Source organism: Dipteris shenzhenensis, chromosome 24 (genome assembly GCF_047967505.1).
Source record: "Dipteris shenzhenensis isolate YYH24624 ecotype China chromosome 24, Dip_SZ_1.0, whole genome shotgun sequence".
NCBI lineage: Eukaryota > Viridiplantae > Streptophyta > Polypodiopsida > Gleicheniales > Dipteridaceae > Dipteris > Dipteris shenzhenensis.
Genome location: NC_141619.1, coordinates 12,213,228 through 12,239,840, shown reverse-complemented (window position 1 = coordinate 12,239,840; position 26,613 = coordinate 12,213,228). Strand labels below are relative to the sequence as shown.

At 42.9% G+C, this 26,613-nt stretch overlaps 1 protein-coding gene across 1 annotated transcript in view; it reads right to left on the bottom strand.

The window, feature by feature from the left end:
- The window catches only part of LOC147886231 (uncharacterized), a 352,191-nt gene that overhangs the window by 226,248 nt on the left and 99,330 nt on the right, over window positions 1–26,613 (bottom strand). The window contains exon 5 of the mRNA XM_087395069.1: window positions 10,574–10,650. Coding sequence (XP_087251195.1) covers window positions 10,574–10,650 — 77 coding nt within the window. The remainder of the gene's footprint in view (window positions 1–10,573; window positions 10,651–26,613) is intronic.

Here is a 26,613-nt window from a genome sequence, read left to right as displayed (position 1 = left end):
TCCAGGTGGGAGAGAGGACATGCTTTCTTGGTGGGTTCTTGGAAGGACTTCAAAAACCTTCTAGATAATCATAAGCTTTAGTTGGTAGGTCAAGTATCCCTCTCCAGGTTATAGGTCTACAATGAGGTTCAAAAGGGGATGCCTTGGTTTTTAATACTGGGGGGACATTTTCTATGTCCACGGATGAGGATATCCTTGTGGAAATTGTTCTGAGCCTATCAAAGTTTTGGGTCATGTGGAGTAGTGTTTCTTGAATTTAGGTTTGTACCTAGACCCAATATTTTGGTAGACACTATACACACTCCATGTTGGAGAAGGCAAACCGTCAGCATGGTTTAGAATGAAATTTGGCTATGAATGAGTCATGGGTAGGTTAGTAGATCAGTGTACACATGGTGATTATGCATGGACCTGCATGGAGTATTTGGTGAGAACGTCAACTTGCATGATAACAAGATTTGGTAGTTTATGTCTCCTCAATTTTCTGGTTGATATTGATGAGAAGTTTGTGGCATCTTTGATTGGTGATGTGGTGCTTGGTGTTCTTGTCAATAGGATGCCATTGTCCATAGGTATGGGAGTGCTTTCCCCTATGTTGAGCCTCATTCTCAGAGGATGCTCTGTCAGTATTAGGATGTCAAATGCCGTCTACGTAGAAGAGGACCTCACAGAGGCAATTTTGCAGATTTGGCTTTCTCATATGTAGGGTGGATTGCTTTTGCCTTCACACATGGAAGCAGCCCTCGACGATCGCTAGTACCAGAAGATAGATTCTCAAATAGGAAGAGCAGATAAGGCCAAAAAATGCTTGCATTTATGAACGCCTTGCTGCAGAGCAAGGGCTCATTACCAGATATTGTTAGATCAAGAAGCAAAGTATGCCTTTTATGCACGCGAATCTTTGGACTCAAGTGGGAGGTAGAGTCAATAAACACTTCTTCTCTACTCTAGGTCTGAGGCATATTAGAGAGAGTGTTTCATAGCTGATTGACTCAGATGGAATATTACAGTCATCTCCTGATGATGTCTTCCACATAGACACTAAGTTTTATGCCTCTTTCCTATCAGCAGGTCTGGACACACCTGTCAGAGATGATACCAAACACGCTATTTGGGAGAGTATTCCTGTATTGGTGAAACAATACAAAATTCAGGACTGCACTTCTTGCCCTTCCATAAGGGAAAGTGCCTGCAATCAGATGGGCTAACACCCTTCTTTTCCATTGCTTTCTAAGATCTGAGTAGGTGTAGGAACAAGAATAGGATGGATTATGAACACAAGAAAACAAGAAGTGAACACAAGTGAACTCCAACTGAAATGTTTGACCAAATGAAGTACAAGTACCTCACCTTTCTTCATTCCGTAAGCAAGAATTCTCAGTTCGTGTTCACTCCATGCTTTCCTTTCAGTTTTCCAACATGGTATCAGAGCCCTTTGATCCTCCTTGAGCCCATTTGTGCCACATCATCTTCTTCTTCTACATCTTCTTCTTCTTCTTCTTCATCTTCACCATTTCTTCCCAAATCTTGCTAAAGCTTGTTCTCCCTCAGTTCTCCGCCATTCTCCGAGCCCTTCCTGCTGGAGATACCCCTCGAATGGGTGCAAGGAATTGAAGAATCAACGTCGCTGCTGGTCGCCATTCCACGAAAATCGTCGAATCTCTGTTCTGCGTTTTCTCTGTGTCTGCTCAACCCTTCTCTAATTCCTTTCAGGGGAAGCTTCTCCATACCTTGGGCTATCTTGTAAAATCTGAGCAGCAATGGCTGCATATTCAAGGAGAAAACAAGCAAAAACCAGTTGATTTTGACGACGCTCCAGCCAGCAACATCGCGCGAAATTCTGTCTAACCTCTGCACCAGAAATTTGCCTATATGTGAGCTTTCTTTTGCTTCAGAAAGCCCCTTTTTCTTTGCTTTGGAGAGTGAGATACAAGCCCTCCAAGTTCAGGTCTCTGTTTTGGACAGTTTTGACAAGGTTGTGAGTGTGATGCTACATTAGATGCTACTTTAGCATTTTTAATGTTTTAAAGTGTTAAATAGCATCAGTACAACTGTGGCTACAGCTTTGCTTTAAGTTGCTACACCTGGATTTGCTTGGAAAGCTTTCATTTAGCCACCTTTGTGAAGCATGCAAGTGAAAGCATCATTGATTGATTTGTAGTATGAAATTTGGTCACAAGTCTTTGCTACATTAAATGCTTATACTTTGAAGCTTTTCAGTTGTTTTTTCTAGCCTTGTAGGAGAAAAGACGCTGCCCAATTCTTGGGTTAGACCCTCTCATGGCTACCATCTTGAATATGGATAAGTTCAATGGTAAGGGCTTTCACACATGGCAGATGAAGGTTAAGTTTACATTGATGAGGGAAAATAAGTTTACATTGATGAGGGAAAACCCCTGGGGGCTTGTCAAACCGGCTTCAACTTCTTCTTCAACAGTCTCCAATGCTGGAGAATCCTCAGCTCCGCCGACATGCCCGGCAAGAGATCCTGCTAGAGAGGAGAAAGCCTATGGCATCATTGCTCTTGCCTTAGGAGATGACTATATTCATCACATCTCTGACTTAGAGTCTCCTTCAGAAGCTTGGCAGAAGCTTGACATTATTTTTGGTGCTAGCTCTCACATCTCAAAATTGTCACTTAAGATTGCTTTCTTTGAATTGAAGATGGTTCGTGGCACTCCTTTGGCTACCCATGTCAATTACATGCGGAGTCTCATGACTCAACTTGCTTCTATCAACTCTCCTATCACTACAGATGATGCAATGGCAGTGTTGCTCAAGAGTATGCCTGAAGATTATGATCATGTTGTTACCACTTTGAAAAAGGCTGTCACAAAAGATCAGAGATGCCTCACCATCCTGAGCATGATGCAAATCATGCATCGATCCTTAAACACATACATTCTATGGTGGCTGCATTTGCCGCTTTATAAGCTTCACAGGAGGAGAGAGAGATGCAGCTTTGCTTCTTACTGAGCCATGATATGCACGTGGAGCCCAATAAGAAGCAATAACCTGAAGTGGACTTGCAGTCATTGATGTCCCCTGACCAATTTGAGTCTGGAAAATCACTTAGCAAACAATAAGTCACTATCTGGAGCATAATGCAGCCCATAAGAGAGTGTACCATGTACATATCTAAGAACCATTTTTGCTGCGTTCCAATGCTTGATTGTGGGACAATGCATGAACTGACTGGTAACCCTATGGGATAGGCAATGTCTGGTCTAGTGGAACATAAGTAGATAAGACTACCCACCAGCTGGCGGTAGAGTGTGCCATTAATGTTTCAGCCTCGTCATGCTTACTCAGCTTGATTCCCTTTTCCAATGGAGTGGCCACAAGTTTAAAATTCTCCATGTTAAATTTCTGCAAGAGGCCATGGGAATACTTTGTCTGTGACATGCTGATCCCCCCCTTGGTTCTACCAAAACTCAATGCCAAGACAATAGTGATGTAACCCCACATTTGTCATGTCAAATGTCTGACATAAGATGGACTTCGCTGCTACATTTCTCTGCAAATTACTGCCAGTGAATATAATGTCATCCACATATAGCACAAGGATGACCAAATACGAGTTTTCTTGCAAAACATAGAGATTGGGCTCCGTATGTGTATTCACAAAGCCCTGGGACAGTATCAGTTTCTGTATTTTGTGATACCATGTACGAGGTGCTTGCTTGAGCCCATATAATGCTTTCTTCATCTTGCATACATTGTGCTCTTGTCCCTTCAACACAAAACCTTGGGGCTGCTACACATAGATCTCCTCTTTGAGATACCCATTCAGAGAGGCAGTCTGACATCCATCTGAAAGACTGGCCAACCATAATTTGCAGCAAGAGAAATGACACAACAAATGGTAGTCATTTTGGCTACCGGAGCAAAGGTCTCCTCATAGTCAATTCCCTCTTCCTGAGCATACCCCTTGGCAACAAGATGGGCCTTGTGTTTCTCAACGGTATCATCTGCATGATACTTGACCTTGTAGATCCATTTGGTGCCAACCACATTCTTTGGGAGGATCAACATCTAATTTCTAATTTCATGGCTTCCTGCCATGCAGGATGTTCCTGTGCATCCTCACAACGCTGAGGTTCAGTTTCAGCTACTGTAGCCATCAAAGCAAAATTGACATGATGCTGAGCACTTTTGGTGCTGGCCCTGGTTCTCCCTAAAGTGGGCTGATCTCTAGAATCTGCCAGAGTTAATCTAGCCCATCTTGGATTTGATTTTTCACCTGTATCGCTGGCTGTACCACTGGAAATAGCAACTGGAAGTGCATCCTTTGCGACGGTGATAGTCCTTCCAAATATTGGGCTGTCCCTCTCCATGAGCTGGCTGCAAATCTAAAACATTTGAGGGAGAGGCACCCTCAACATGTGGCAACTCAGTTGGAGTCTGAGAGGTAGAGGGAATATCAACTGGAGAACCAATCAACTAAAGGAACCAAATCAGCATCGTCCTCAAATTGAACAATATCCAGAGCTGTAGAATCATATGGGGGCAAATCCTTCATTGATTGGCTGCATGCTATCATGCTCAGCAAATAAAACATCCCTGCTTATGAGTACTTTTCTTGTGGCTGGTTCATAAAGCCTGAAGTCTCTACTTTCAGTGCTATACCACAAAAAGATTCATTTAATGCTCTTATCATCAATCTTTGATCGATTCTAAGCCGGTACCAAAGCATAAGCAACTGACCCAAAAACCCACTAGACTCACATCAACAAAATCATTATATTTGCCACAAAAAATATCTCCTTTCTTTAGCTGGATCAATACAAAGACACAACATTTGTAGGTTGTGTTATAAGGGAAAATCGCCCTTTTTGGACAAATTATTTGTGGCCAAGTTGGCATACCAAACCCCATCCTCCATTATGAAAACTTTGAGCCAAGTACCTCACTCTCTACTTGGTTCCAAAATATAGATCAATCATCAAGAGAGATTCTACACACCTGAAGAGATAGTCTTTGCAAACTCTTATTCTTTATGGTCTTATAGTTTTTATTTTTTTGGTATTGATGTGAAGCACTCCTTGGAGGGAAAGATCCATTGTCCCTTATAAGCATGAATGCAGGAGTTGTGAATAAATTATGCTTCTGAGGCTGCTATCTTGATAATTCTTCCAATAGCAATAATTTTTTTTGGAAAATATAAGTAAATTCACTTTTTCCAAGACTAGATTTTGATGGTATATGGTTATTAATAATGATAAACCACTTTGGAAAATTCCCTCTCCATTTGTGCTAAAATTTTTAACTATCCAAGACCTTGTTTCCCATACTCGGCAACTACACACATATGCATGGAGCTACTTGTTGTTGGCCTTGGTCTCATGCCTCTTATTTTGCTGTACTTCATCCTAATTTATGCATTCTAACCTGCCTTGGGTTGAAAAGGTCAAATTCACAAAGCCATGTTGGTTATGATGTTTTGAGAACCAACAATGCTACTAAGTAAGAAGCTCGTGCAATTACAAACCGATCTTATGATGGGGATCAAATATGGCACAAAATCCTACATGCCACATCGTGGCAAGTAAAAGCTTACTCTTGTATGTGAGCTTTCTTCCAATACTCTGAAGGACATGAGAGGTGATAAGAGGGGGAAATATTAAGGCTGACCTATATATGAGTGGGAGCCTATGGACACCATGTGAAACCAAAATCAGCAATATGATCCTTTAATATTGTGTAAACCCAACAAGGCTGATCTCTTGAAACTTGACAATAAATATTGATTGTATTCTAAAACTGGTATAGATGCTTTGATCATTTATATATCTTGAGTCAATAAGCTTTTATTCCCTAGTAGGCACCATTAGGCTGAATATGCCGTGTCGCTTGATTTCCAAAAAATAGTCCAAGGATCAATACATGTGAGAAAATATATTGAGCTAATTTATATGTAAAAATTTACCCATGCCGCCAAAACAAAACTTTTTATTTGGAGTTGAATATAATAATATTTTGCATGGAAATATAACACATGTGATAGCCCAAAGGTTTTAGGGGAAGCATCTGATTAGAATATGTGGAATTCTTTCGTTACACGGTCAGTAATGCCAGGAGATATCAGCTCAGTAGTAGAGGTTGGAGACCTTCCAGAGTTCCTCATTGGGAGACATTTGATATCACTGCGGATCTGCAGAGGTGCTTCTGGAAGAGACTCTGGAAATCCCACAGGAATAGAAAGATCACTATCTTCTTTTGGCTTTCTATCCATGGTGGGATTGCAGTGAACCTTTGGAGGTCCAGGTTCGGAGCCGACCCTACTTGCCCTCGATGCCTCTCTGCTTCGGAGACTATTCAGCATTGCTTATGGGATTGCAGACAGGCAAGGATGATTTGGATGGGGGTAGCCAGGATTTTCAGTCACTTTGCCCACTCCCCATTTTTTATGACATGGGGCTCAGTGGCTTGGCTTTCTCTTACAGGGCCTCAGGTATTCTATGAGATATTTGACTCCTCTCAGGCCATTTCGGTTCGACGTCATCGGACTGAGTCCTGTTCGTTGGATGTGGTACCACACCTTCCTTTTACAGCTGTACATGCCTCTGTGGATACTTCTTGGGAGATTCTAGCGAGCATAACATCCTGGCATATCTGGAGAGCCATATGCACAGAGGCTTTGGAGGGTACTCAGGTTCATCCCTCGCACACATTGGCTAGTATCTGGACAGACATATCTGGACAGACACCGTACATACTTTGATGGCCGTATGGACGGGTATGCAGGGAGACTCCCGTGTAGCCTCAGCTAGGAGGGCTTCTTTCTTCAGGGAATGGAAGGATTCTCCTTTCTTCTATGAGACTACTACAGGGTTGAGGTGGCACTTTCAGCCTCAGCCTTGGTTGTTTTCCACCTCACTCTGAGGGGGTTTTTTATTTATCCTCATGATTTCATGATGTATTCCGCTTTGAGCTTGCTCTCGCAGGTTTTCTCTCTTACTTAATAGAAGTCTCTTTCTTGGAAAAAAAAAGAATATGTGGAATTGAAGTATCTCGTAGGCAATAGAACATATATTTTTTTTTCCAAGAAAAAAGAGTTCTATTTAGTATGACCAAATATGTCAAGGACAGGAAGAAACTCTTGCAATGAGCAAAGAACCCAAGGGTAATTACAAGTAATATGGAATGAAGCCACAAAGCCAATTAGGTGCATCGAAATTCCAAGAGGTCAATGGTGCAAGGAGTTGCCTTTGCCTATGTCTTCCCACTTGCATGCCGTTGTGAGGCAGATAGGTTGGATGGAGCCAACTATGCTATGTGGTCATTTACACTGAACAATATTTTGGTTGGCAAAGTCTTATGGGACATCGTGAATGGTGATGAGACTAGACATGATGGACCTAGCACGAGTGCATCTTCCATTACAACTCAGGCTTCTATTGGCACTACCCAAGTGGCTGCCAAGGAGAATCAGAAGAGGTTTGATCGCAGGGATGCCCAAACTTTGTCTTTGATTACATTATCGGTCAAGATGCACATTAAGTCAACCATTAAGTCGTGCAAGCATGTAAAGGGTCCTTGGGACAAGTTGAAAAGTATGTGGAATGGCAAGAATGAAGCAAGAAGCATTGCTTTGAACAATAAGCTCAATGACCTATCCATACAGTAAGTTCAAACTATTTCTAGGCACCTTGCTAATATCACTGACATTCGAGATGAGCTCACAGCAGCCACCATTGATGAGGACATGGAAGACAAGAAACCGTTCTCTGTCACCCTCAAGAGCCTGGTTCCCTCATATGGCACATTTGTTACCTCCTTGACCGTTATGCTCAGGGATGCTCCTCTCTCATTTGATGAGTTAGTTGGCTTGCTATTACAGAAATTAACGAGGAGATCTAATGCTGCCCGTTCCTCTAGTCAGGGTGAACAAACACTTCCAAACATAGAAAGGGTAGATTTCACCCTACAGGAGGTCATTTTCATAAAAAGACCAGCCATGCCCATCAGCCCAAAAAGGAGGGAAATGCAAACACAAATGCAGGGAATGCAGACAAAGGTGCAAGGGTGAAGAAAGGCAGATGCAATTATTGCAAGAAGCCTGATCATTACATTGCAGAGTGCCAGAAGTGGATTGCCAATGAATAAATGAGGCAAGGCACAAGCAGTAATTATGTTGCACCAGCTGATAATGCAAATGCTTCACCATCTCATGCACATTTTGCAACAGAGGGAAAGGATTTTGTATTTATTGCATTTCAGGCAGATTTGGTGCCAAGGGGGATTTGGTTGCATATGATGCTTCTCATGCTTCATCTAGTCATTCTTCATTTGCTGCCATAGATACTTGGTATCTAGATAGTGGTGCATTGAAGCACATGACTCGGAGGAAAGAGTGGTTTGAAGAAATCAAACTTGTTCATGGCAGACAAGTTAGACAGGTTAATTGTGCTAATGATGCATCTCAGGACATCACAAGAGTGGGGACGTTCCCATCCTTTTGGATTCAGGAAAGAAAAAGTATATCCGTGTGAAATCTCATTTCAGTTCCATCCATGGCCCATAATCAACACATGCTCGTAGAATTTCAGGATGATCAAAGCAGGATCAAGGATCCAAAGAAAGGGTATGAGATTGTGGGTAAGGCTCTTATGAGGCCAGCATAGGTCTTTAAAGCTTGATGCTCAGCCCTATAATCAGCATGCTTTGGCTGTCTCGTGTGCTACTCCTGGTGATTTATGGCATGCCAGGTTTGGTCATGCGCATCACAGAGCTTTGGCATTCATGCATAATCATAATATGGTTGAAGGTTTGCCAAAATTACAGCAGCCCGCTCAAGAGGTGTAGATGTCTTCCCTTCAGACCTCGAGGAGTGGGAACCAGTTGAATCATTCATAGGCAAGTGCACTACGATTCATGAGGATTTAGGTAAGCAAATGCATGCTAAGGAGAAGTTGGCCTCCTTGCGAATGAAGAATGTGTATTGGTATAATGCAACATACATCACTCCAACGACATCATCAAGCTATGGCCATCTGCAAACCATTGCACCACCACAACTTCAAGACATGTATTGCAGCAATGTGGACTCGACGACATTGCAATCGTACAAGGACAAGATTGCAAAGGATGTGGCCATGGCCATGAAGTTTACATTTGGATCCAAATGGGCAAGGTTATCTTGGTTTATGCCTCTGCACATTTTTGCTTCTTTATTTCAAAATATACATATGCATAGAACAAAAACTATGTGGTCCTGCAAGCGTGTAGATGAAAATGCTCTTGAAGATTTACTTGGAATGAATTGGGGATCCAAGTCAGGTGACCAAAAGGGTGATGTGTTTCAATGTCATGCATGTAAAGACAATGTGGTTATTAGATACCATTTGTCACGCCAAATGTTGTATTTAGCTTTTTAGTACAGGTGCTGGAAGAAAACGAATGGCCGGTGCACTTGGAAAGTTACATCGGCTACCTTACAAAAAGAATGACCCAGGTTCAATAAGAGCACATAGGGTTTTGCAGATTGTGCATAGTGATGTTTGTGGACCAATGAATGTAACAACCCATAGAGGGTATTGTTACATTCACAAGGTTTATGTGGCTCTTTCTCATGAAATGCAAATCTGAAGTGTTCAATTGGTTCAAGGAGTTCAAGGCATTGGTTGAGAAGCAAACCAATTCTAGAACTGGGACACTCAATCCCGACAATGGCGGAGAGTATACTTCAAATGCCTTGAAGGGTACTTGAAAGAGAATGGAATAAAGCATCACAAAATAGTGCCGCACATGCCGCAACACAATCCAATTGCAAAGAGGAAGAACATGACTCTCATGGAGATGACATGGTATATGCAGAAATTTAAGAAGATGTCAAAAACATTTTGGGGTAAGACAATAGTTACAGCCATATATATTTAGAATCGATGCCCTGCAAAAGCATTCAGCCCACATATATTTAGAATCGATGCCCTACAAAAGCATTGGTTTTGACAGGATGCCTTTTGAGGCATTTTATGGCTACAAGCCCAAGGTGAAATCATTTCTCAAGACACCTTGGACATGCTTTATATCAATGGATAAAATACTCTAAACTTACCTATATCTAATCTTGGTGGAGAATAGAATAATTTTTTGGAGTGGGGGATGCTATAGATGGATATTCCTATCTATTGTATCCTATCACAATTAGTGGAATCCTTTGGCACATGAGCATTAATGGATCAATGAAAGATAAACGCATTTTGATACTTTTCATCTTTCTTGGTTGGCTAGATATTTACTCCCATTTGTCTCGAAGTCAATCTACATTATGATCTAATTATATAGTCAAAATAAGATTTCAAGGACTTAATCACCTTTGGTTCTAAATGTGACTACATTTTTTGCAAGAGTGCTTAGGTCTATTTTTCCCTCTTTTTCCAAAAGAGATATGCTTAGATCATAAGATGGCAATTCATAAAGAATCCAAAAACACAATCAAGCTGTTCTTATAGAGTGAAAAATGTCAATATACTCATTCTCAAAAGAGCTACAAAAATAAGATCAACTCATCAAACCACAAGATGGAAAAATTGTTCTGATTTAGGTCCAATTCATGTGTTTCACTTACTTTGTCCAAGATCTTTTCCAAAGAATTTTTTTGATCTGTATGTGGTGGCAAAACCTTTCTCTTCATCCAATTGGAATCTGACAAAATAGATACCAAAGTTAAATGCCAATACATACTAAGAGAATCTTGTTCTTTTTGTCATGAATTTTTGCTTGAAATAGACTTCTAGCAAGTATGAAAGAAACAACCAAGAGAAGAAACTCAAGGTGTAGAAACATCATGCCGAGCATGAAAAACCATGGTAAAATGGCAAACCTGATAAGAACCAATATTGTGGCTAGAAATGCCACCTCATGGACATGACGGTCTTATACAAGAAAGGAAACTTCTCCACTCTCTAAGAAAAATCGCCCTCTTGGCCAAAGCAGACCTAGAAGATTCCTGCATCCTCGACGGAATAGCCATCAGAGAGTGTACAACATTTATCTAGATATTGGCCAAGGAATGAGCTACATGGACCTAGATGCCATAGCCTCAATGCATCTAGATCTCGAAATGCAGTAGCTAGAGATGCTCACTACAATCTCCCACCACCTAGTGTCAACTTATGCATGTACGGGTCTGTACTCATCAGAGACAGGGATGGCATGAAGTTGGCAGATTTGTACATCAAGATGGTGAACCATGATAGCATGAAAAACGTAAGGCCCGCTAAGTGAAATCCAAGCCATTGAACCCCAATAAATTCAAAACAGGAGTAGGAAATCCTACACAACAATTCTACTATCCTTTTCCACATGATCATGGCTTGTCTACACTCCCAAGTGTAGTGCTTAAAAAACTGATCATATGCTAAGCACCGAGGAAAAGAGGAATCAGCTGCAAAAATACTCCTCCACTGATTCACTGCAATCCCCTGATGAACCCAAAATACTCCTCCACTACAATCCCCCGATGAGCAAAAACCTAGAAAAAAAGAGCGACTTTTCTATTCCTAAGGGATATCCCATAGCCTCCTCCAAAAAGATCTCTTAATTCAGAAAGGTGATCTGCAAGCTTCCCAATGGTGAGTTTTAGAAGGTCTCCAACCTCTTGTAGTAATCTGCAATTTTTTGGCATTGCAAAAGTCAAAGAAAGGAAGACCCTTTGTGTGGTTGTCTATGTCTAGATCCCGTTGAAGATACATTTTGGGGACACCCCCAAAAATCCAAAGCCTACTACAAATACCAAGAAAAAAAATATTTGGACAACAGTCTACATACCATCTAGAAACAAAAATAGCACGCTCAACAAAGCCTGCTACTTTGACTGGCTCTAAATGTGCATAGAAAACCGCATCGAAATGAGAAGATCTGACCAATCTGCCTAGACTGGTCATGTAAGACGAAAGTGTCCTCACCTCTATCCCACAAGAGACATATGACCTGAAGAGGATACTTGTGCCTTAGAACATCCCATCCACCTGATACATGTATATGGCCCCCCATTTATAGAGGCCCACTCTAGAGGGACAACTGCATCTATCTGAGCAATGTCCTACCATTCCCTCTAAGGTGACTAGTCAACTAAAGTATGTGTTCTTCATAAAGATCCTTGGAAACATTTCAAGATCGCAAAGATGAAGCATGACCTCTCTCCCACCGGGACCAATGCATATACCTTTTGAGGCACCAAGATGTCTACCAAGCTCATCCAAAATAGAATCACTCTACATAACTGGCTACCTAATCAATCTCATTCTGCAAAATTGGGACCTCCGTAATGCGTTTCTAAAGCTTGGGCAAGCTTTGACAACATCAACCATAAGAGGCAAAGAAGGCACCCTAATGTCTGCAGAAGGAAAGATCCATCTCATGCTTTCCATCCAATCACCACACGAAGAGAGAGTGCAAGACTCAATGCATCGAAGAAATACATCTTTCCAAGACTCCTGATCTAGCATAAGTCCCTTGACCACAAGCTTCAAAGCAAAGATCTGCACTAGAATTCAAGATCAATAATGTTACACCTCTATCCTGGGTGCAAAGAATCAAGTCTCCCAAGCCAATCTGGCTTTTATGTCTATGGACCCATTGAGTCTGGTCCATAGAAAGTTATTGATAGACCTCTTAAGCTGTGAAAGTTAATAAAAGTCCTCTTAAGCTGTGAAATGGAGCCCCTAGAGTGACACCAACAAGAGCAAACGAATGAGACACCTCTCTAGAGGAAGGTCCAGCTTGGATAAAAATGAAGTTTCCTCACCAGCATGGGAGCAAACTGTTGTGAAAAAGAAATATCTATGCTAGACTAACAACCCAAGTATCAAACTAGAGACAACTCTCTAGACCCAAGTGAAGCCAAAATTTAAAACCCATCCAAGATAGAACTCATCATTGATGCAAAATTTATTGGATGTTTGCCGATTAATATGTAACCCTAGCCAAGAAATCCCCCATCATCATTGATCCAAAATCCATTGGATTTATGCCAATTGATTTGTTCCCTTTCTTGCAAGGCACAAAAAAGCCAAATCTGACCTAACAGTTGTAAGGATATAAGGAGAGGCACCCAAGTAAACTATTGTGTCATCTGCAAGTTCATTGCCTAAAAGACCTCTTAGTCTATGAAATGCAGCCCCAAAGTGACACCAACAAGAGCAAATGAACGAGCCACCTCTCTTGAGGAATCCATATTGGCTAACCCAAAAATGAAGTTTCCTCCTGACATCTTGCAAATTGTTGTGAAAAAGAAATACCTATGCTAGCATGATGTATTTCCGCTGCTTCGAGCTTTCTCACGTGGGTTTCTTTCATACTTATTAATAGAAGTCTCTTTCATGAAATTTTTTTAAAAAAGAAGGTGACAAGAGTGAACAAGGTGAAGTGAAGTGACAAGGTTGTCACCCTGATGGTCAAGGTGAAGAAGGTGACAAGAGTGAACAAGGCAAAATGGGGTGACAAGGTTGTCACCCTGATGACCAAGGTGAAGAAGGTGACAAGAGTGAACAAGTTAAAAGGGGTGACATGGTGTAATACATGCACTCTCTTTTTTAATTTTTTTAAATAGTATATATAAGGATCATCAAGAGAGAGATTCTTACTGAACATGATACTTCCTTACCTGTGAGCCATTCATGGATACAGGTAACATTTTGCCCTCCAAAGTGGCCAGGTAAACACCACTACTTGGAATAATTTTGGAGAAAAACAAAGGACAAGTCCACCCTAGCTTGTGCTTTAGAAACTTACTGGAATATAACAAGACCAAGTCACCCACTTGGAACTGCCTATTTGAAGATTCCTATCATGCCATGTTTTCTGTCTTTTGTGCCATACTTCCCGAGCAAAGATTGACTCATGACGATGTTCCTCCAAGGCTTCCGTTCCCATAATCTCTCCAGTGTGCACGCCTCCAAGTTATCATCCATTTGTGCAATCACTCGAGTGGCCTCCATGTGAAACTCATAAGGCATGACCGCTTCAAGGCCGTACACCAACTCAAATGGGAAATACCCTGTACTAGGCTTGTAGGCGGTCCAGTAAGCGAATAAAGGAGCTGGGAGTAATCTTTCAGACAACTAAGGCAAAGTTTGGTCATGATTCCACAAAAAGTTTGGTTGTTGCTTTCTGCCAAGCCATGGCCATGAGGACAATAGGGAGTGGATGTCTTGTGAACAATTTGCATCTCGTGACTAACTCACAAATCACATCATTGATGAAATGGGAGCCTCTATCACTCATCAATTCCACCAGACACCCGAACCTAGATATGATCTGATCGTATAAGAAGTTTGCCACCGCTTGGGCTGTGCAGTGGAGGCTGCCTTGGCCTCCACCCACTTTGTACCATAGTCCATGGTGGCTAAAATATACTTGTTTCCCTTCTTGTGGCTGGAATGATAGGCCCAACGAAATCCAAACCCCAATGATAGAAAGGGGGTACTAGATGAAATGGCTTAAGGGGAAGATACTCATGTCTGGTGGGTTTATGTGCTACTCTTTGACACGAGTCCACATCTCCACACATGGGTGTGACAATCTTGGAACAACTTTGGCCACCATAACCATGTCTGCATGATTTTCTGAGCAGTAGCTTCGCGGCCCATATGACCACTCCCCATGCCAGCATCAGCCTCTTCAAGGAGGGACATAATTTCGTGAGGGAGCACACACTACCTCAAAATATGGTCTTTTCCCAACTTGTACAACTGCCCAACAATCAATTTGAACAATGCTTCCTAGATAATCCACCTCCTCTTCTCTGCTGGGGTCAGCACTTTAGGAAACTCACCCGTGGGCAACCAATAAACTATGTTAGCATACCATGGTGGGAAAGTACAAACAAGTATTCATCCCTAAGTGTCATGAAGCCAAAAAGGCTAGCATCTGGTAGCTCATCTTCAACTCCAGTGGTTGCTTCTCCTCAAGCTACCCGTGACAACTGGTCTGCACATTGATGCAACCTCTCAGCCCTCACCACAATGTCAAATTCAAATTCTTGAAAAAGAAGAATTCATCTGCTCAATCTACCCCCAACGGTGGGTTTATTCAATAAATACTTTAGAGCTTGATGATCAATAATGATAATAAAGTTACTACCCAACAGATAATGTCGGTACTTCGTCATGGCATATACCATACCTAAACTCTCCCGTTCGGTGGTGCTGTAGTTTTGTTCCGCCCCGTTAAGTTGGCTACTAGCAAAGTACACAGGCAAGTCTAGCTTATGATCCTTGTCAAGCTGGGCCAACATTGCATCAACGGCCAGCCCAATTGCATCCACATGCACATAAAAAATGACATCCCAGTTAGGTTGTCATAGATTGGGTGCCCTCACGAGTCATTTTTTTAGATCCTAAAATGCTAATTGTTGAGGTTCACACTAGATAAAGGATCTGTCGGCGAAGAAATTCTGTGAGGGCTACAACAATGTCAACATAAGAACGGATGAATCTTTAGTAGTAACCCACATGCACCAAAAAGAAATCCACTTCTCTTGGATTGCGATAGGTAATGTGAGTATCACCTCCACCTTGGCTGGATCTTAGTCATCCCTTCGGCTGAAACAATGTGGCCGAGGAGAACTCCTCTTAGTGCTAAGAAGAAGCACTTGTTACGATTCACGCACAAGCCAAAATACCCATCTCAACTTCTATAGGTGATCATTCTGTATGGCCGGATAGGCATTGCAATGTGGCCGGCATATTTCACAGACCAAAAAGCATCATCCGGTATGCTATGTGCCCCATTGAGTGACAAAGTAGTATTGGACTGATCCTACTCTGTGACCCTGACCTGGTTGTACCCGCTATATCCATACATGAATGAGTACAGAGCATGACCCACCACTGTTTCCAGCACCTTGTCAGTGAAGGGAAGAGGAAACTTATCTCTTCATGTGGTTGCATTCAAACTCCGATAGTTTGTGGCCGCAACTATGAGCTATTACCTTAGATCTCAAGATGATATTATAGGGCTGAGTCTTCCATTGAGGCATGAGGATGAGATATTGGATAGTGGGTTGTAGAATGATACGGGTGTTTTTTTGGATGCCACACCGCAGACACTCACCTCGTTCACGATAGCCTTGGATTATATTAATTGAAAAAAATCCGATGACTTTTGGATTAGTGATGAGGACACTCCAGATTGGGGGGGATTGACATAGGATTCAATTGGATTCAGAGAGGGGTTTCCATCAGGTTACCTACGATGCCAGGTTGGGATGGGCATCTCTCCAGCACAGCAGTTGCTCCCGTGTTGGAGAGCATCAGAAGGAAACTCATTTTTTGGAGTTCTGCCAGACTTGACTTTGCATCCAGAGTAGTGGTTGCGAACCAGATATTATTGGCTATCGCTTGGTTCGTTTGCTCATGTCTAGAGGATGTATATCTCAGCTCCCATGCTCACTTGCCTCTAAGATTGTGTGGGAGCCATGTCTAGTTCCAGACCAGCATGCATAGTTTTTTATGACCATCATGTTTTGTTCTTGGTTCCATTCCAGTAGTCCCTCACCTTTCCTCCATGGGGGGGTGTTAGGAAATGGAGTCAATTTGAATGACTTTTAGTGTGTTCTAGAGTAGTACTATACTACTTTATATCCTAGAGTGCCACGTGTCACTATGGGATATATCCATATACATTTGACACTTAGAGTGTGTGTGCCTATCCTATAAAGGCATTGTACTTTCTCATGTCAAATCATCAAGCCTCAAGCCTTTCTTGATCATGTAAGTACTTTGCTTGGTTGTAAATTTCTTTCTAGCATTCTTTCATTTCCATTATGTTTGCCTAGTCTTGCTTTTCCACTTTCCTTTCCATTCCATGTCTTGCATCTTCATTTTCATGTTGGTGTACAGGGGTGCATGCAAGCTTTAATGTGCATGCTAATGTGTGTGGGAATTGTGTGACTAAAGGTCCAAAATGTGCATTTAATGTGCCTTGGGGGTATTTGCATTTTTTTATGGGAGAGTAGTAAATTCCACGTGATGACGTGGAATGGAAATTCTGGAAGGGAACATGTGCATGCAAGGTGGCTACGTGATGGAAAAAGGGGAGTTTTCTAGACGGTGACCTGGAGCTACGTGGGATGGCGGCAGGGAGCTGATTGTGTTGACGCTGGAAGGATGCTACGTTGCTCTTGACGAGAGGCTCGTAGGTGATACCAGAGGTCGTCAGAGAGAGGCTGAAGCATTCCCTTGCTTGACGAGGTGACGAATGGAGCTTGTCTATGGGAGGCCATTGCTTTTCGATCGTTGTTGAGAGGGAAGATGCTTGCTACAGATCAGTGCGACGCTGCTTTTCTAAATGAATTGTGGGAGGATGCTATTGATTGCTGATGTTGCTGCGTCAATTTGTATGCTGTCACGTGGAGTCTAGCAAAGTCTTTTTTTGACAGATTATATTGCCTAGGGGTGCTCATTGTTAGTACGCAGGCTGGGATTGGTTCGTGAGCATGAACGAGACTCTTAATGGCTGCGTATATGCATGGATAAGCTGATTCACACACACTAAACGAGGCAGTTCTGTCTTGGAGAAAAGCCTGCATAGACTACGTGCGACCTGTTTTGTGGGGCTCTGAATTTGGTTCTTGGTTGGGATCTTGGGCAAATAACAATCATTGTGAGCTGTATATTTGTGGCTATACATGGTTGACTTGTTACTGAACAGTGAAGAGGGTTTTTTTGGCAGTGGTGCAAATTTGAAGATCGTCAATGACCTATGCATCCTGAGTTGTGGATTTTCTGTTTTTTGTATATCTGAAATCAGTCAGTTTTGTGGTGGGGTTGTCTCGGTTTCTTGTACAAGGATACATGCTCTGGATCTCGGTGCATAAGTTCATCATCTATGAGCCCACATTGCTGCTGATCCCTATGAAGTCTCAGCTATCTGACGTGGTAAAGTACATAATTTCCTGGCTGTGTTTTCTTGTTTTTCCTTATCACTACCTTGATTGCTTACTTCAATGAGGTTTCTTTGGATAAATCCTTTCATAGGCTAGGTTGAGAGTAGGGATTTTCAATTTCACCCCCTATTAAGTAAAAGTTGTAAGAAGGATCATAAGGGAATTTTCATAGAGAAGTCTACTCTACATGTGGGTTTCTTAAAAAGCCATCCCATTATGTTACTCACAATTCCCAAAGATTCATGTAAAGATTTGTGTATAAAATCTGCATTGCTATAACAATTTGCATATTTCTAAGTTAAAGTAGGTTTTGTTCTGATCTATTTTTGCCATATTTTTACATAGTTGCAAGCTTTTTTTTTTCTTCGCTCGGACGCTCGGAAGATTTTGCTCGAAAAATGCTCATCCCCCATCTCCAACATACTCTCCACATGCATCACAAAGTGCTTGTACAGATCAAGGACTACAAGAATTGGTTCTAAGTCAACTTTCCTTTGAGAGTTTTCAATGCCATCTTTTGTGGTTCACCCCATCTAAAGGCTACATTCTTCTTGGTCAAATCATGAAGTGAGTAGCAATATCAGCAAAATGCCTAATAAATCTTCCGTAATAAGAGCAAACAATCCATGACAGTTTTGTGTGTCTCATAGAGGAGGCCGTTAGCATAAGACTCCCCGCAGGTTAGTCACAATAATTGAGAGGGGAGTAATAAACTAATTGGGAGTAGGTGGTGCGGGCTAAGTCTACAATCCTATCATCCTTTTTGTGAAGACTGATGCGTGTTAGAAAAGAAGTTCCAATGATTTCTTCGCAAAAACATGCCACATCTTCCCATGAGGGCATTGAAGGGGCTGCAGGAACTACTGAGGCCAGCAAAGAGAGTGGGTACTTAAAAGAGGAAAACTCCTATAGGGAGTTGCTTGCACAACTTCCTTAGGCAAGAAGGGATCCTCTTTTACACAGATTGGAAAATCCTCATGCAGAGGAAGAGTGAGAGAAAGCTCCTTTTGGAGCAACCCAGAAGGAGATAGGTAGGAAGATATCCACCAGTTCATCCCCTCTCTTTCATCAGGTCATACTCCTAAGAGGAGTAAGATATCACATCAGGCGAGAAAGAAAAGGAAGAAGAAGAAGAAGAATAGGAATTCTTCTTCCTCCTCCAGTTCTTCCAATTCTTCCAGTTCCTCTTCTTCAAGCTCTAGCTCCTCCTCTTCTTCTTCTGAGTCTACACACCCTAATGCTAAGAAGAAGGAGACTGAGAAGCGGAAACAAGCTACAACAAAGGCCTCCAAGGCTAGCCATTTCAAAGAGGATGGAAAGTCTATGAAGTTTGCCACTTACAATGGCCATTATAGTCACACCGAAAAGGCTTTGCAGTTCATCAAACAATTTGATGCCGCATTTGGTACAGAAAGTTCCAACGAGTCTTCGAAATTGTGCATGGGCAGTTTGCATCTGACGAGGACAGTGAGTGTATGGTGGACTGCATAGACCACATATGGGTCAGGTCCACAGAATTGGAGGGGATATCTTAAAGCCCCTTTTACAAACAATTTATGCCTAAGCAATTCAAAGACCATGCCCTCCTCAGCTAGGAGAGTTTGCATATGGATGTAGGAGACAAAGTAGAGACCTATAATCAAAAATTTGGGATGCTTATTTACAAATTTTTCCTTCCAAAAAGGTGTCTAAAAAGACCCAACTCAGAAAGTGCAGGGCTGGTCTGACTCCTAAGATACAAGCTGTGGTTAATACCAGGCATATCCAATGCATATAGGACATAATGAATTCAGCCACTGTGGCTAGTCTTATGCGCATGCAGAACCTTGATGTTGTGCCATCACTTCAAGCAGGGACAACAGAGAAGAAATAGCCAGCCCAACCCAGGTTTGAAAAAAGAGAGTTTTCCAGGGCTGAGAAGAGTTGGTTGAGCCTCAAAAGCCAAGGGGAAACCGGATGCCAAAAGCTTGTAAGGGAAGATCCCAGTTTATCCCTAAATATATTTCCATTCTCCGTAAAGCGGGAAAATTTTTTAGGTGTGGCAATGAGGGGCACGTGGTGTCTGCCCAGTGCCCTGAGGGACCCTCGGGCTCGAACGTCAAATGTTTCAGGTATGGCAAAGAGGGGAGTGTGGCTACCCAGTGCCCTGAGGGACCTTCGAGCTCGAAGGAACAAAAGAAGCGTCAAGTAACGCCCAAGCCGGTAGCGGAAGGAATCCCAGATGTATTGTGATGAGTTGGTAATCCTAAAGAGAGAGAATTATGCCTTGCCTCGGAAAAACTCAGAGATCAGCAAGCATTTATACTCCTTGATCGAGGGGCTACTGATAATTTCGTATCAGAAGGGTTAGCCCTCAACCTGGGAATTAAGAAGGAAGAGTTGGGCAGAGCATTAGATGTTGATCAGATGTTTCATGGTGATCCTGTGCTTGTTACGCCCTTGATTGGCAAGCTCCATTTGCATGTAGAGAATTATGTAGACCAAGACTACCTTTTTTTTTTCCCAAGAAAATCACTTCATTAAGTATGAATGAAAACCGCGAGAGCAAGCTCAAATGCGGGAGTACATCATGCAATGCATGAAAAAACAGCTCAAAGTGAGCTAATAAAGAACCAAGGTGGAGGCTAAAAATGCCATCTCAACCCTGAAACTCAGAGAAGAAAGGAGATCCCCTCCAAACTCTGAAAAAAGTAACTCTCCTGGCAGTGGCTGCTCTGGAGGATCCCTGCATGCTCGCCCAAATGGCCATCAGAGTGTGTACTGTGTCAATCCAAATACTGGCCATAGTCTAGGAAGGGTGAACCTCAATAACCTCCATCGCCTCTGTACACCTGGCTCTCCAAATATGCCAAGCTGCAATGCTAGCCAAAATCTCCCAAGATGTGTCTAATGAGGCGTGAGCAGCTCTGAAAGGAGTGTGGGGAACATCTTGGAGGAAACAAGACTCCACTGAATGTCGCCGTACAATGAAAGCTGGATCTGGATCATGTCTCTCGAAAAACACTTGTGGGCTAGTAAGAGATAACCAAGCCATTGAACCCCAGGTCATATAGAAAGGTGTTGTATGAATGATGCTGAAAACCCTAGCAACACCTTTCTAGATCGTCCTCGCCTGTCTGCACTCCCAAAGGCAATGCTGTACTGACTCATTAACTGCCATGTGACAACGAGGACAAGTAGGGTCAGCCCCGAACTTGGATCATGATGTAGTTCTTGGGATTCCTTGGTTTCATCTTAGGGGAGTGAAGGTGTCTCTTCCAGAGACAGTGTTAGATTTTGTACATAAGGTAAAGCGCAACGGATCATTTTGCTAAGAATAGAGGGGAGACTATCCCTTTTGTATCAGATGTTTCTATTTGCAAAGCAATGAATTCTGTTATTTATGTGTACATGGTTGTTATTTGGGAAAAAGATTTAGAAATGCATGCTGAGATGAATGCTTCTGATAAAGAAAAATTTTAGCTTCTTGTGAGTTTCAAAGATTGCTTCTCAGATGCCTTGCCAGGGGAGTTACCCCTTGAGAGGTTAGATGATCATCAAGTAGAACTTATGCCAGGTAATGAGCCACCTAATAGACCATCTTACAGGGTGGGTGCTACACAAAGAGAGGAGAGCATGGCTCCGGTGTAGTACTTGTTGTACAAATGGCTAATTCAGCCGAACTCCTCACCTTTCTGTTCCTCTATACTTCTGGTTCAGAAGAAGGACGGTTCCTTCGATATGTGCGTTGATTATCACACACTAAGTAAAATGACTATCAATAATATATTTCCTATTCCATGCATAGATGATATAATGGATCAGTTAATGTAGAGATATACAATGATATGGTGGTGTAGGATAGACTAGGACTTATTCTTATTTTGTGTGTTAGTACTTGGACTATATATACTAAGTACTTGTACTTCATTTGGTTGAACATTTCAGTTGGAGTTCACTTGTGTTCACTTCTTTCTCTCGTGTTCACAATCATCTCCATTCTTGTTCCTACATGTGGTATCAGAGCAGTCGGTCCAGCCCACCTGCTTCCCGCTCTCCCGCGTGCTCCCATTGCACTTCTGTCGTGGAGAAAAAGGTTATGTTGCTGGGTTACTCTTCAGCTCACCCACATCTTGTGAGAGCTCCATCGAGCTCATTCAGCTCACCTTACCCGTACCTGTAGCCTTGACCTCCTGGCTCATTTTGGCCATACAGCTTGCCTTACTGTTCCATACCAGCAGCTGGTCCTCAATTCCAAGATTTTTTGCTTCTCGAGACTATAAAATAAGACTTCTTTACCTAGATAGACTAATGTCACTGGGTCTTTTTTAATTAAAATATAATGCTAAAGTCCTTTTCAAATTTCTATAAACCTTGGAAAACTTCTCTTTTGAGGATTTGAATCTAAATTAGCCCCATCATATCCAACTTAAAGCTTCGTTGGATCACTTCTTAAAACTAAAGGCTTCCTTTCAAAGCAAAGAACTCTATCTAAATAAGGAACTCTTGATTTCTATTTTTACTTCTCCTTCTCTTGACAAGGTAGGCTTGAACTCGTACATGCAGCTCGCCATCAGCAGCCCGCCATCCGTACTGCAGCTCATCGTACCAGCCGTACAACTATACAGACTGTTCTGTACAGCTCACATGGTCATCGTACCCTGCAGCTCACCATCCGTACCTGCAGTCCTGCCATTCGTACATCAATCCATACTGTTGTTCGCACAGCCCATCATCAGAATCCCTTTGCTGCTGCTGCCATGTCCGTACACCTGCCATCAGCTCATTGCCTCTGCTCCTTGGACTTGCCTCACCTCCTTATTGCCTCAGCTTATTGCTCCGCACAGGTGTCTTGTAGATTGCATTGCACATGTGCTATTGCATTTTGGTGCAGTTTTGGGGTTATTTCAGCTCAGGTGTTGTGCATTTCGAAGCCAAGTGTTGACTGAAGGTGTATGCACTTTTGGATGCCTATTAAGCTAGAAACTCCTTTTGCATTGTGAGCCCGTGTTTGGCTGAGATTCAAGCTGATTTTGGGGCAGAAGTACATTGCAATTTGAGCCACTGTTTGGCATTGCATTTTGAGTTAGTGTTTGGCTATGATTCATGATATTTTGGGGGTAGAAATATATTCCTTGATTGCATTTTGTATCCCAGAAGGGATTGTGTTTTGCGCAGATTCTCTGCTATTTCAGAGCAGCCACTGTTAGTGGGACCCTTGGGAGTGGGAGTGGGAGTGGGAGTGGATTGACGAAGGGCAAAGAGAGAAGAATATCCCCTTCTTTCGTTACACAGCCAGAAATGCCAAAAGATTCCAGCTTAGCAGTAGAGGTTGGAGGCCCTCCAGAGCTCATCATTGGGATAGTTTTCAATTTTTGCAAATTTGCATAAATTTTTTTGGAGAAGGCTCTAGAAATCACTCAGGGAGAGGGTAAGAGTCTGGAATCTCTCTAGATAATTCCAGGGCCCCAATCTCCAAAATTCCCACGGTAAATGAAAAACAGTTGAGCTGCTCCTCTCCCCGTGAGCTGCTGCCCCCCCCCCCTCTCCCTCTCTCAGCCAGCCCCCTCTCCCTTTCTCTCCCTCCCCCTCACCCTTGCTGCCCGCCCTCTCCCTCCCCTTGCTTCTCCTCCTCTCCCTCCCCTTCGCCAGCCCCCTCTCCCTCCTCCCTCCCTTCCTCCTCCCCGCTCTCCCTCTCCCCCCCTGCCAGCTCACCCGCCCCCTCCCTCTCCCTCCTCGCCCTCCTTCTCCCCACCCGCTGCCCTCCCTCCCCCGCCCCCTCCCCCCCACCCGCTGTCCCCCTGCCCCCTCCCTCCCCCACCCCATTTCTCCCCCATCCTCCCTCTCCCGATGCCCCCCCACCCCCTCCTCCTCCCCCACCCCTTCCCTCCCCTTCCCCCTCCCCCGCTCTCCCTCTCCCTCCCCCGCTGCCCCCCCGCGCCCTTCTCCTCCCCCGCCCCCCCCTTTCCCCCCCGCCCCCTCTTTCCCCCCCCTCCTCCGTCCCCTCCCCCGCCCCCTCCCTCCCCCGCCCCTTCCCCACCCTTCCTCTAACCCCCCCACCCCCTCCCTTCCTAACCTGCCCCCTCTCTTCCTCTCCCCCGCCCACCTTCTCCCTCCCCGCCTTCAGCCCCCTTCCTCCCTCCTAACCCGCCCCCTCCCTCCCTCCTAACCCCCCCCTCTTTTCCTCTCCGTTGCCTACCCTCTCCTTCCTCGTCAGACCTCTCCCTTCTATCCTATCTCAGCTCCCCTCCGCTTCTCCTCTTCGTCCCTTCCCCTCTCTCCTACCCTCTCCTTTTCTCCTCCTTCCTACGCCCGTCTGCCCACCTAGCTTGGCAGCCTCTCAAGTCAGGTTGTTTAAAAAAATGTTTCAAAGTATCATGATCAACATCAACATAAAACTTTGACCCATATAAATAATGTCTCCATGTTTTCAGAGCATGGACAACAGCATACAACTCTAATTCATGAGTTGGCCAATTTCACTGAGAGGGATAAAGCTTCTTGCTTTCAAATGCTACTGGCCTTTCCTCTTGGAGAAGAATTGCTCCTACCGCAATGCCACTTGCATCGGTTTCAAGGAAAAATGGTTTATGGGGATCAACTATTTTTAACACTGGTCCTAAGACCACAGCTTGTTTTATGGTGTTAAAACTCTCCTGTTGATTCTGTCTCTATATAAAAGGTACTTTATCTGAGGTCAGATCAGTCAATGGCGATACTTTTTCGGAATATCCTTTGATATGCCTTCGATAAAAGTGGACAAATCGCAAGAATGAGCGCAAAGCGGTCAAACTCTGAGGAACTGGCCAAGTCAGTATCGCAGCCACTTTCTTTGGATCCATTTCTACCCCCTCAGGAGTAATAATGAATCCTAAGTATTCAAGTCTTACCATACACAGTATAGTTTTCTTTTTATTTACATAAAGACTGGCTTTCCTCAAAGTATTGAACACTATTCTTAAGTGTTCGTGATGCTCAGCAATGCTTTTGCTGAACACAAGAATATCATCAATAAAATATACTACAAACTTTCCGATATACGGACGTAGTAAATCATTCATAAGCATGACGAATGTAGCTGGAGCATTGGTAAGTCCAAACGGCATTACCAAAAACTCATAATGTCCAAACTTGCTTCTAAAAGCGGTTTTATGCATATCCTCGACTCTAATACAAATCTGTGGTAGCCACATTTAAGATCTATCTTACTGAAAATTACGGCCCCATGTAACGCATCTAGCAAATTATCGATCCGAGCCATCGGATAGCTGTGCTTAATAGTGATATTATTCATTGCTCTGTAATCTATACAGAGGCGAAAAGTATCATCTTTCTTTTTCTTCAATATTACTGGCGAAGCAAAAGGTGAGAAACTGGGTTGAATCTGCCCCAGCTTGAGGTATTCTTCCAGTTGTCTTCGCACCTCGGAATGGCAGTAATGTCTAGCTTTTTTGATAGACATGCGGGTTTTGAGGGCCTTGATCCAAGCTTCACAGAAAAATCAAGATCAAAAGAGAGAGACACTCATGGGCTTTTTCTAAATGGATCAGATCTTTGCTTCTTCAAGATAGAGAAGAATATGCCAAGCTTTTTACTGCCATGTTCTCCAACATTCATTACAAATAAGCAAGTTGTTGCTATCTCATTCCCCGCAATCAATAACTTTCTAGAAAATGCTAGAAAAGAGCTAGTGGAGGGAACCAGTGAAAGCAATGCAATTTGGAAGCAATACACACCTACCATATAGGGAGTGTACAACAATTTGCTTGCCAAACATGCAGCAAATAATCAGATGAGATTAACGAGAGCAAAAAGAGTGCTTTCAATTACTGATACCGTGGAGAGAGAGGTTAAGAGAGAGCTCTATTTAGAGCTTAGGAAGACATTTGTGGTCACTAACACAGGTAATGTGGCATGTAGTGTGGGTCAGATACTTTGCTTTAATAGCAGGTATTTAGGGACTTCTTGCTCAACATTAGCTGGAAGTTCAGGAGCCCCTATTATCCCCTTATCTCTTCCTAATCATTTTGTGGGTGTCCAAAAAGGGGGTTGTGTTGGAAGAGACATGAATGTGGTTACTTCTTCAGATAATATTGACTTTGTGAAGATGTATGTAACTACTGTACTGCCAACTTTGCCCCTGCCAGATGATAGTTTTTGGTCGAACGGAAGTTGGGATGGTTTTCGGAATTGGCTTGAATTACACCAATCCCAGATTCCACAATCATCTGTATGGATCATGACCAAGGCTCCTAAAGAAAGGAGGTCGTCCAAAAGAAAAGCTCTCTGGCCACCATAGGTTTCACAAATGTGGAAACTCAGCCAGGTATAACCAGAGAAAGTAAACGTGAGTAGTGAGCTTTACTTTGATAGGTCTGCAGACTGCTACAGGACTTCATGACAGGTTTGTAGCAACATCCAGGTTTAATACAAGTCCTACTCGGACCAGTTTCCATCGTCCTATGTTAATGTGAAGAATACATAACATTTTGTTTAGGCAAGACAGGAAGGATATAGTCCACATGCTGGTCAACAAGCTCCAGCAATATCCAGTTTTGATATGTTAATGTGAAGAATACATAACATTTCGTTTAGGCAAGATAGGAAGGATATAGTCCACATGCTGGTCAAGCTCCAACAATATCCAGTTTTGATACAAGTGCGAATGGGATGAGTTTCTGATGCTTATGTTGAAGTACACAGTACACAACATTTTTGTGCAAGAATTACAGGAAGAA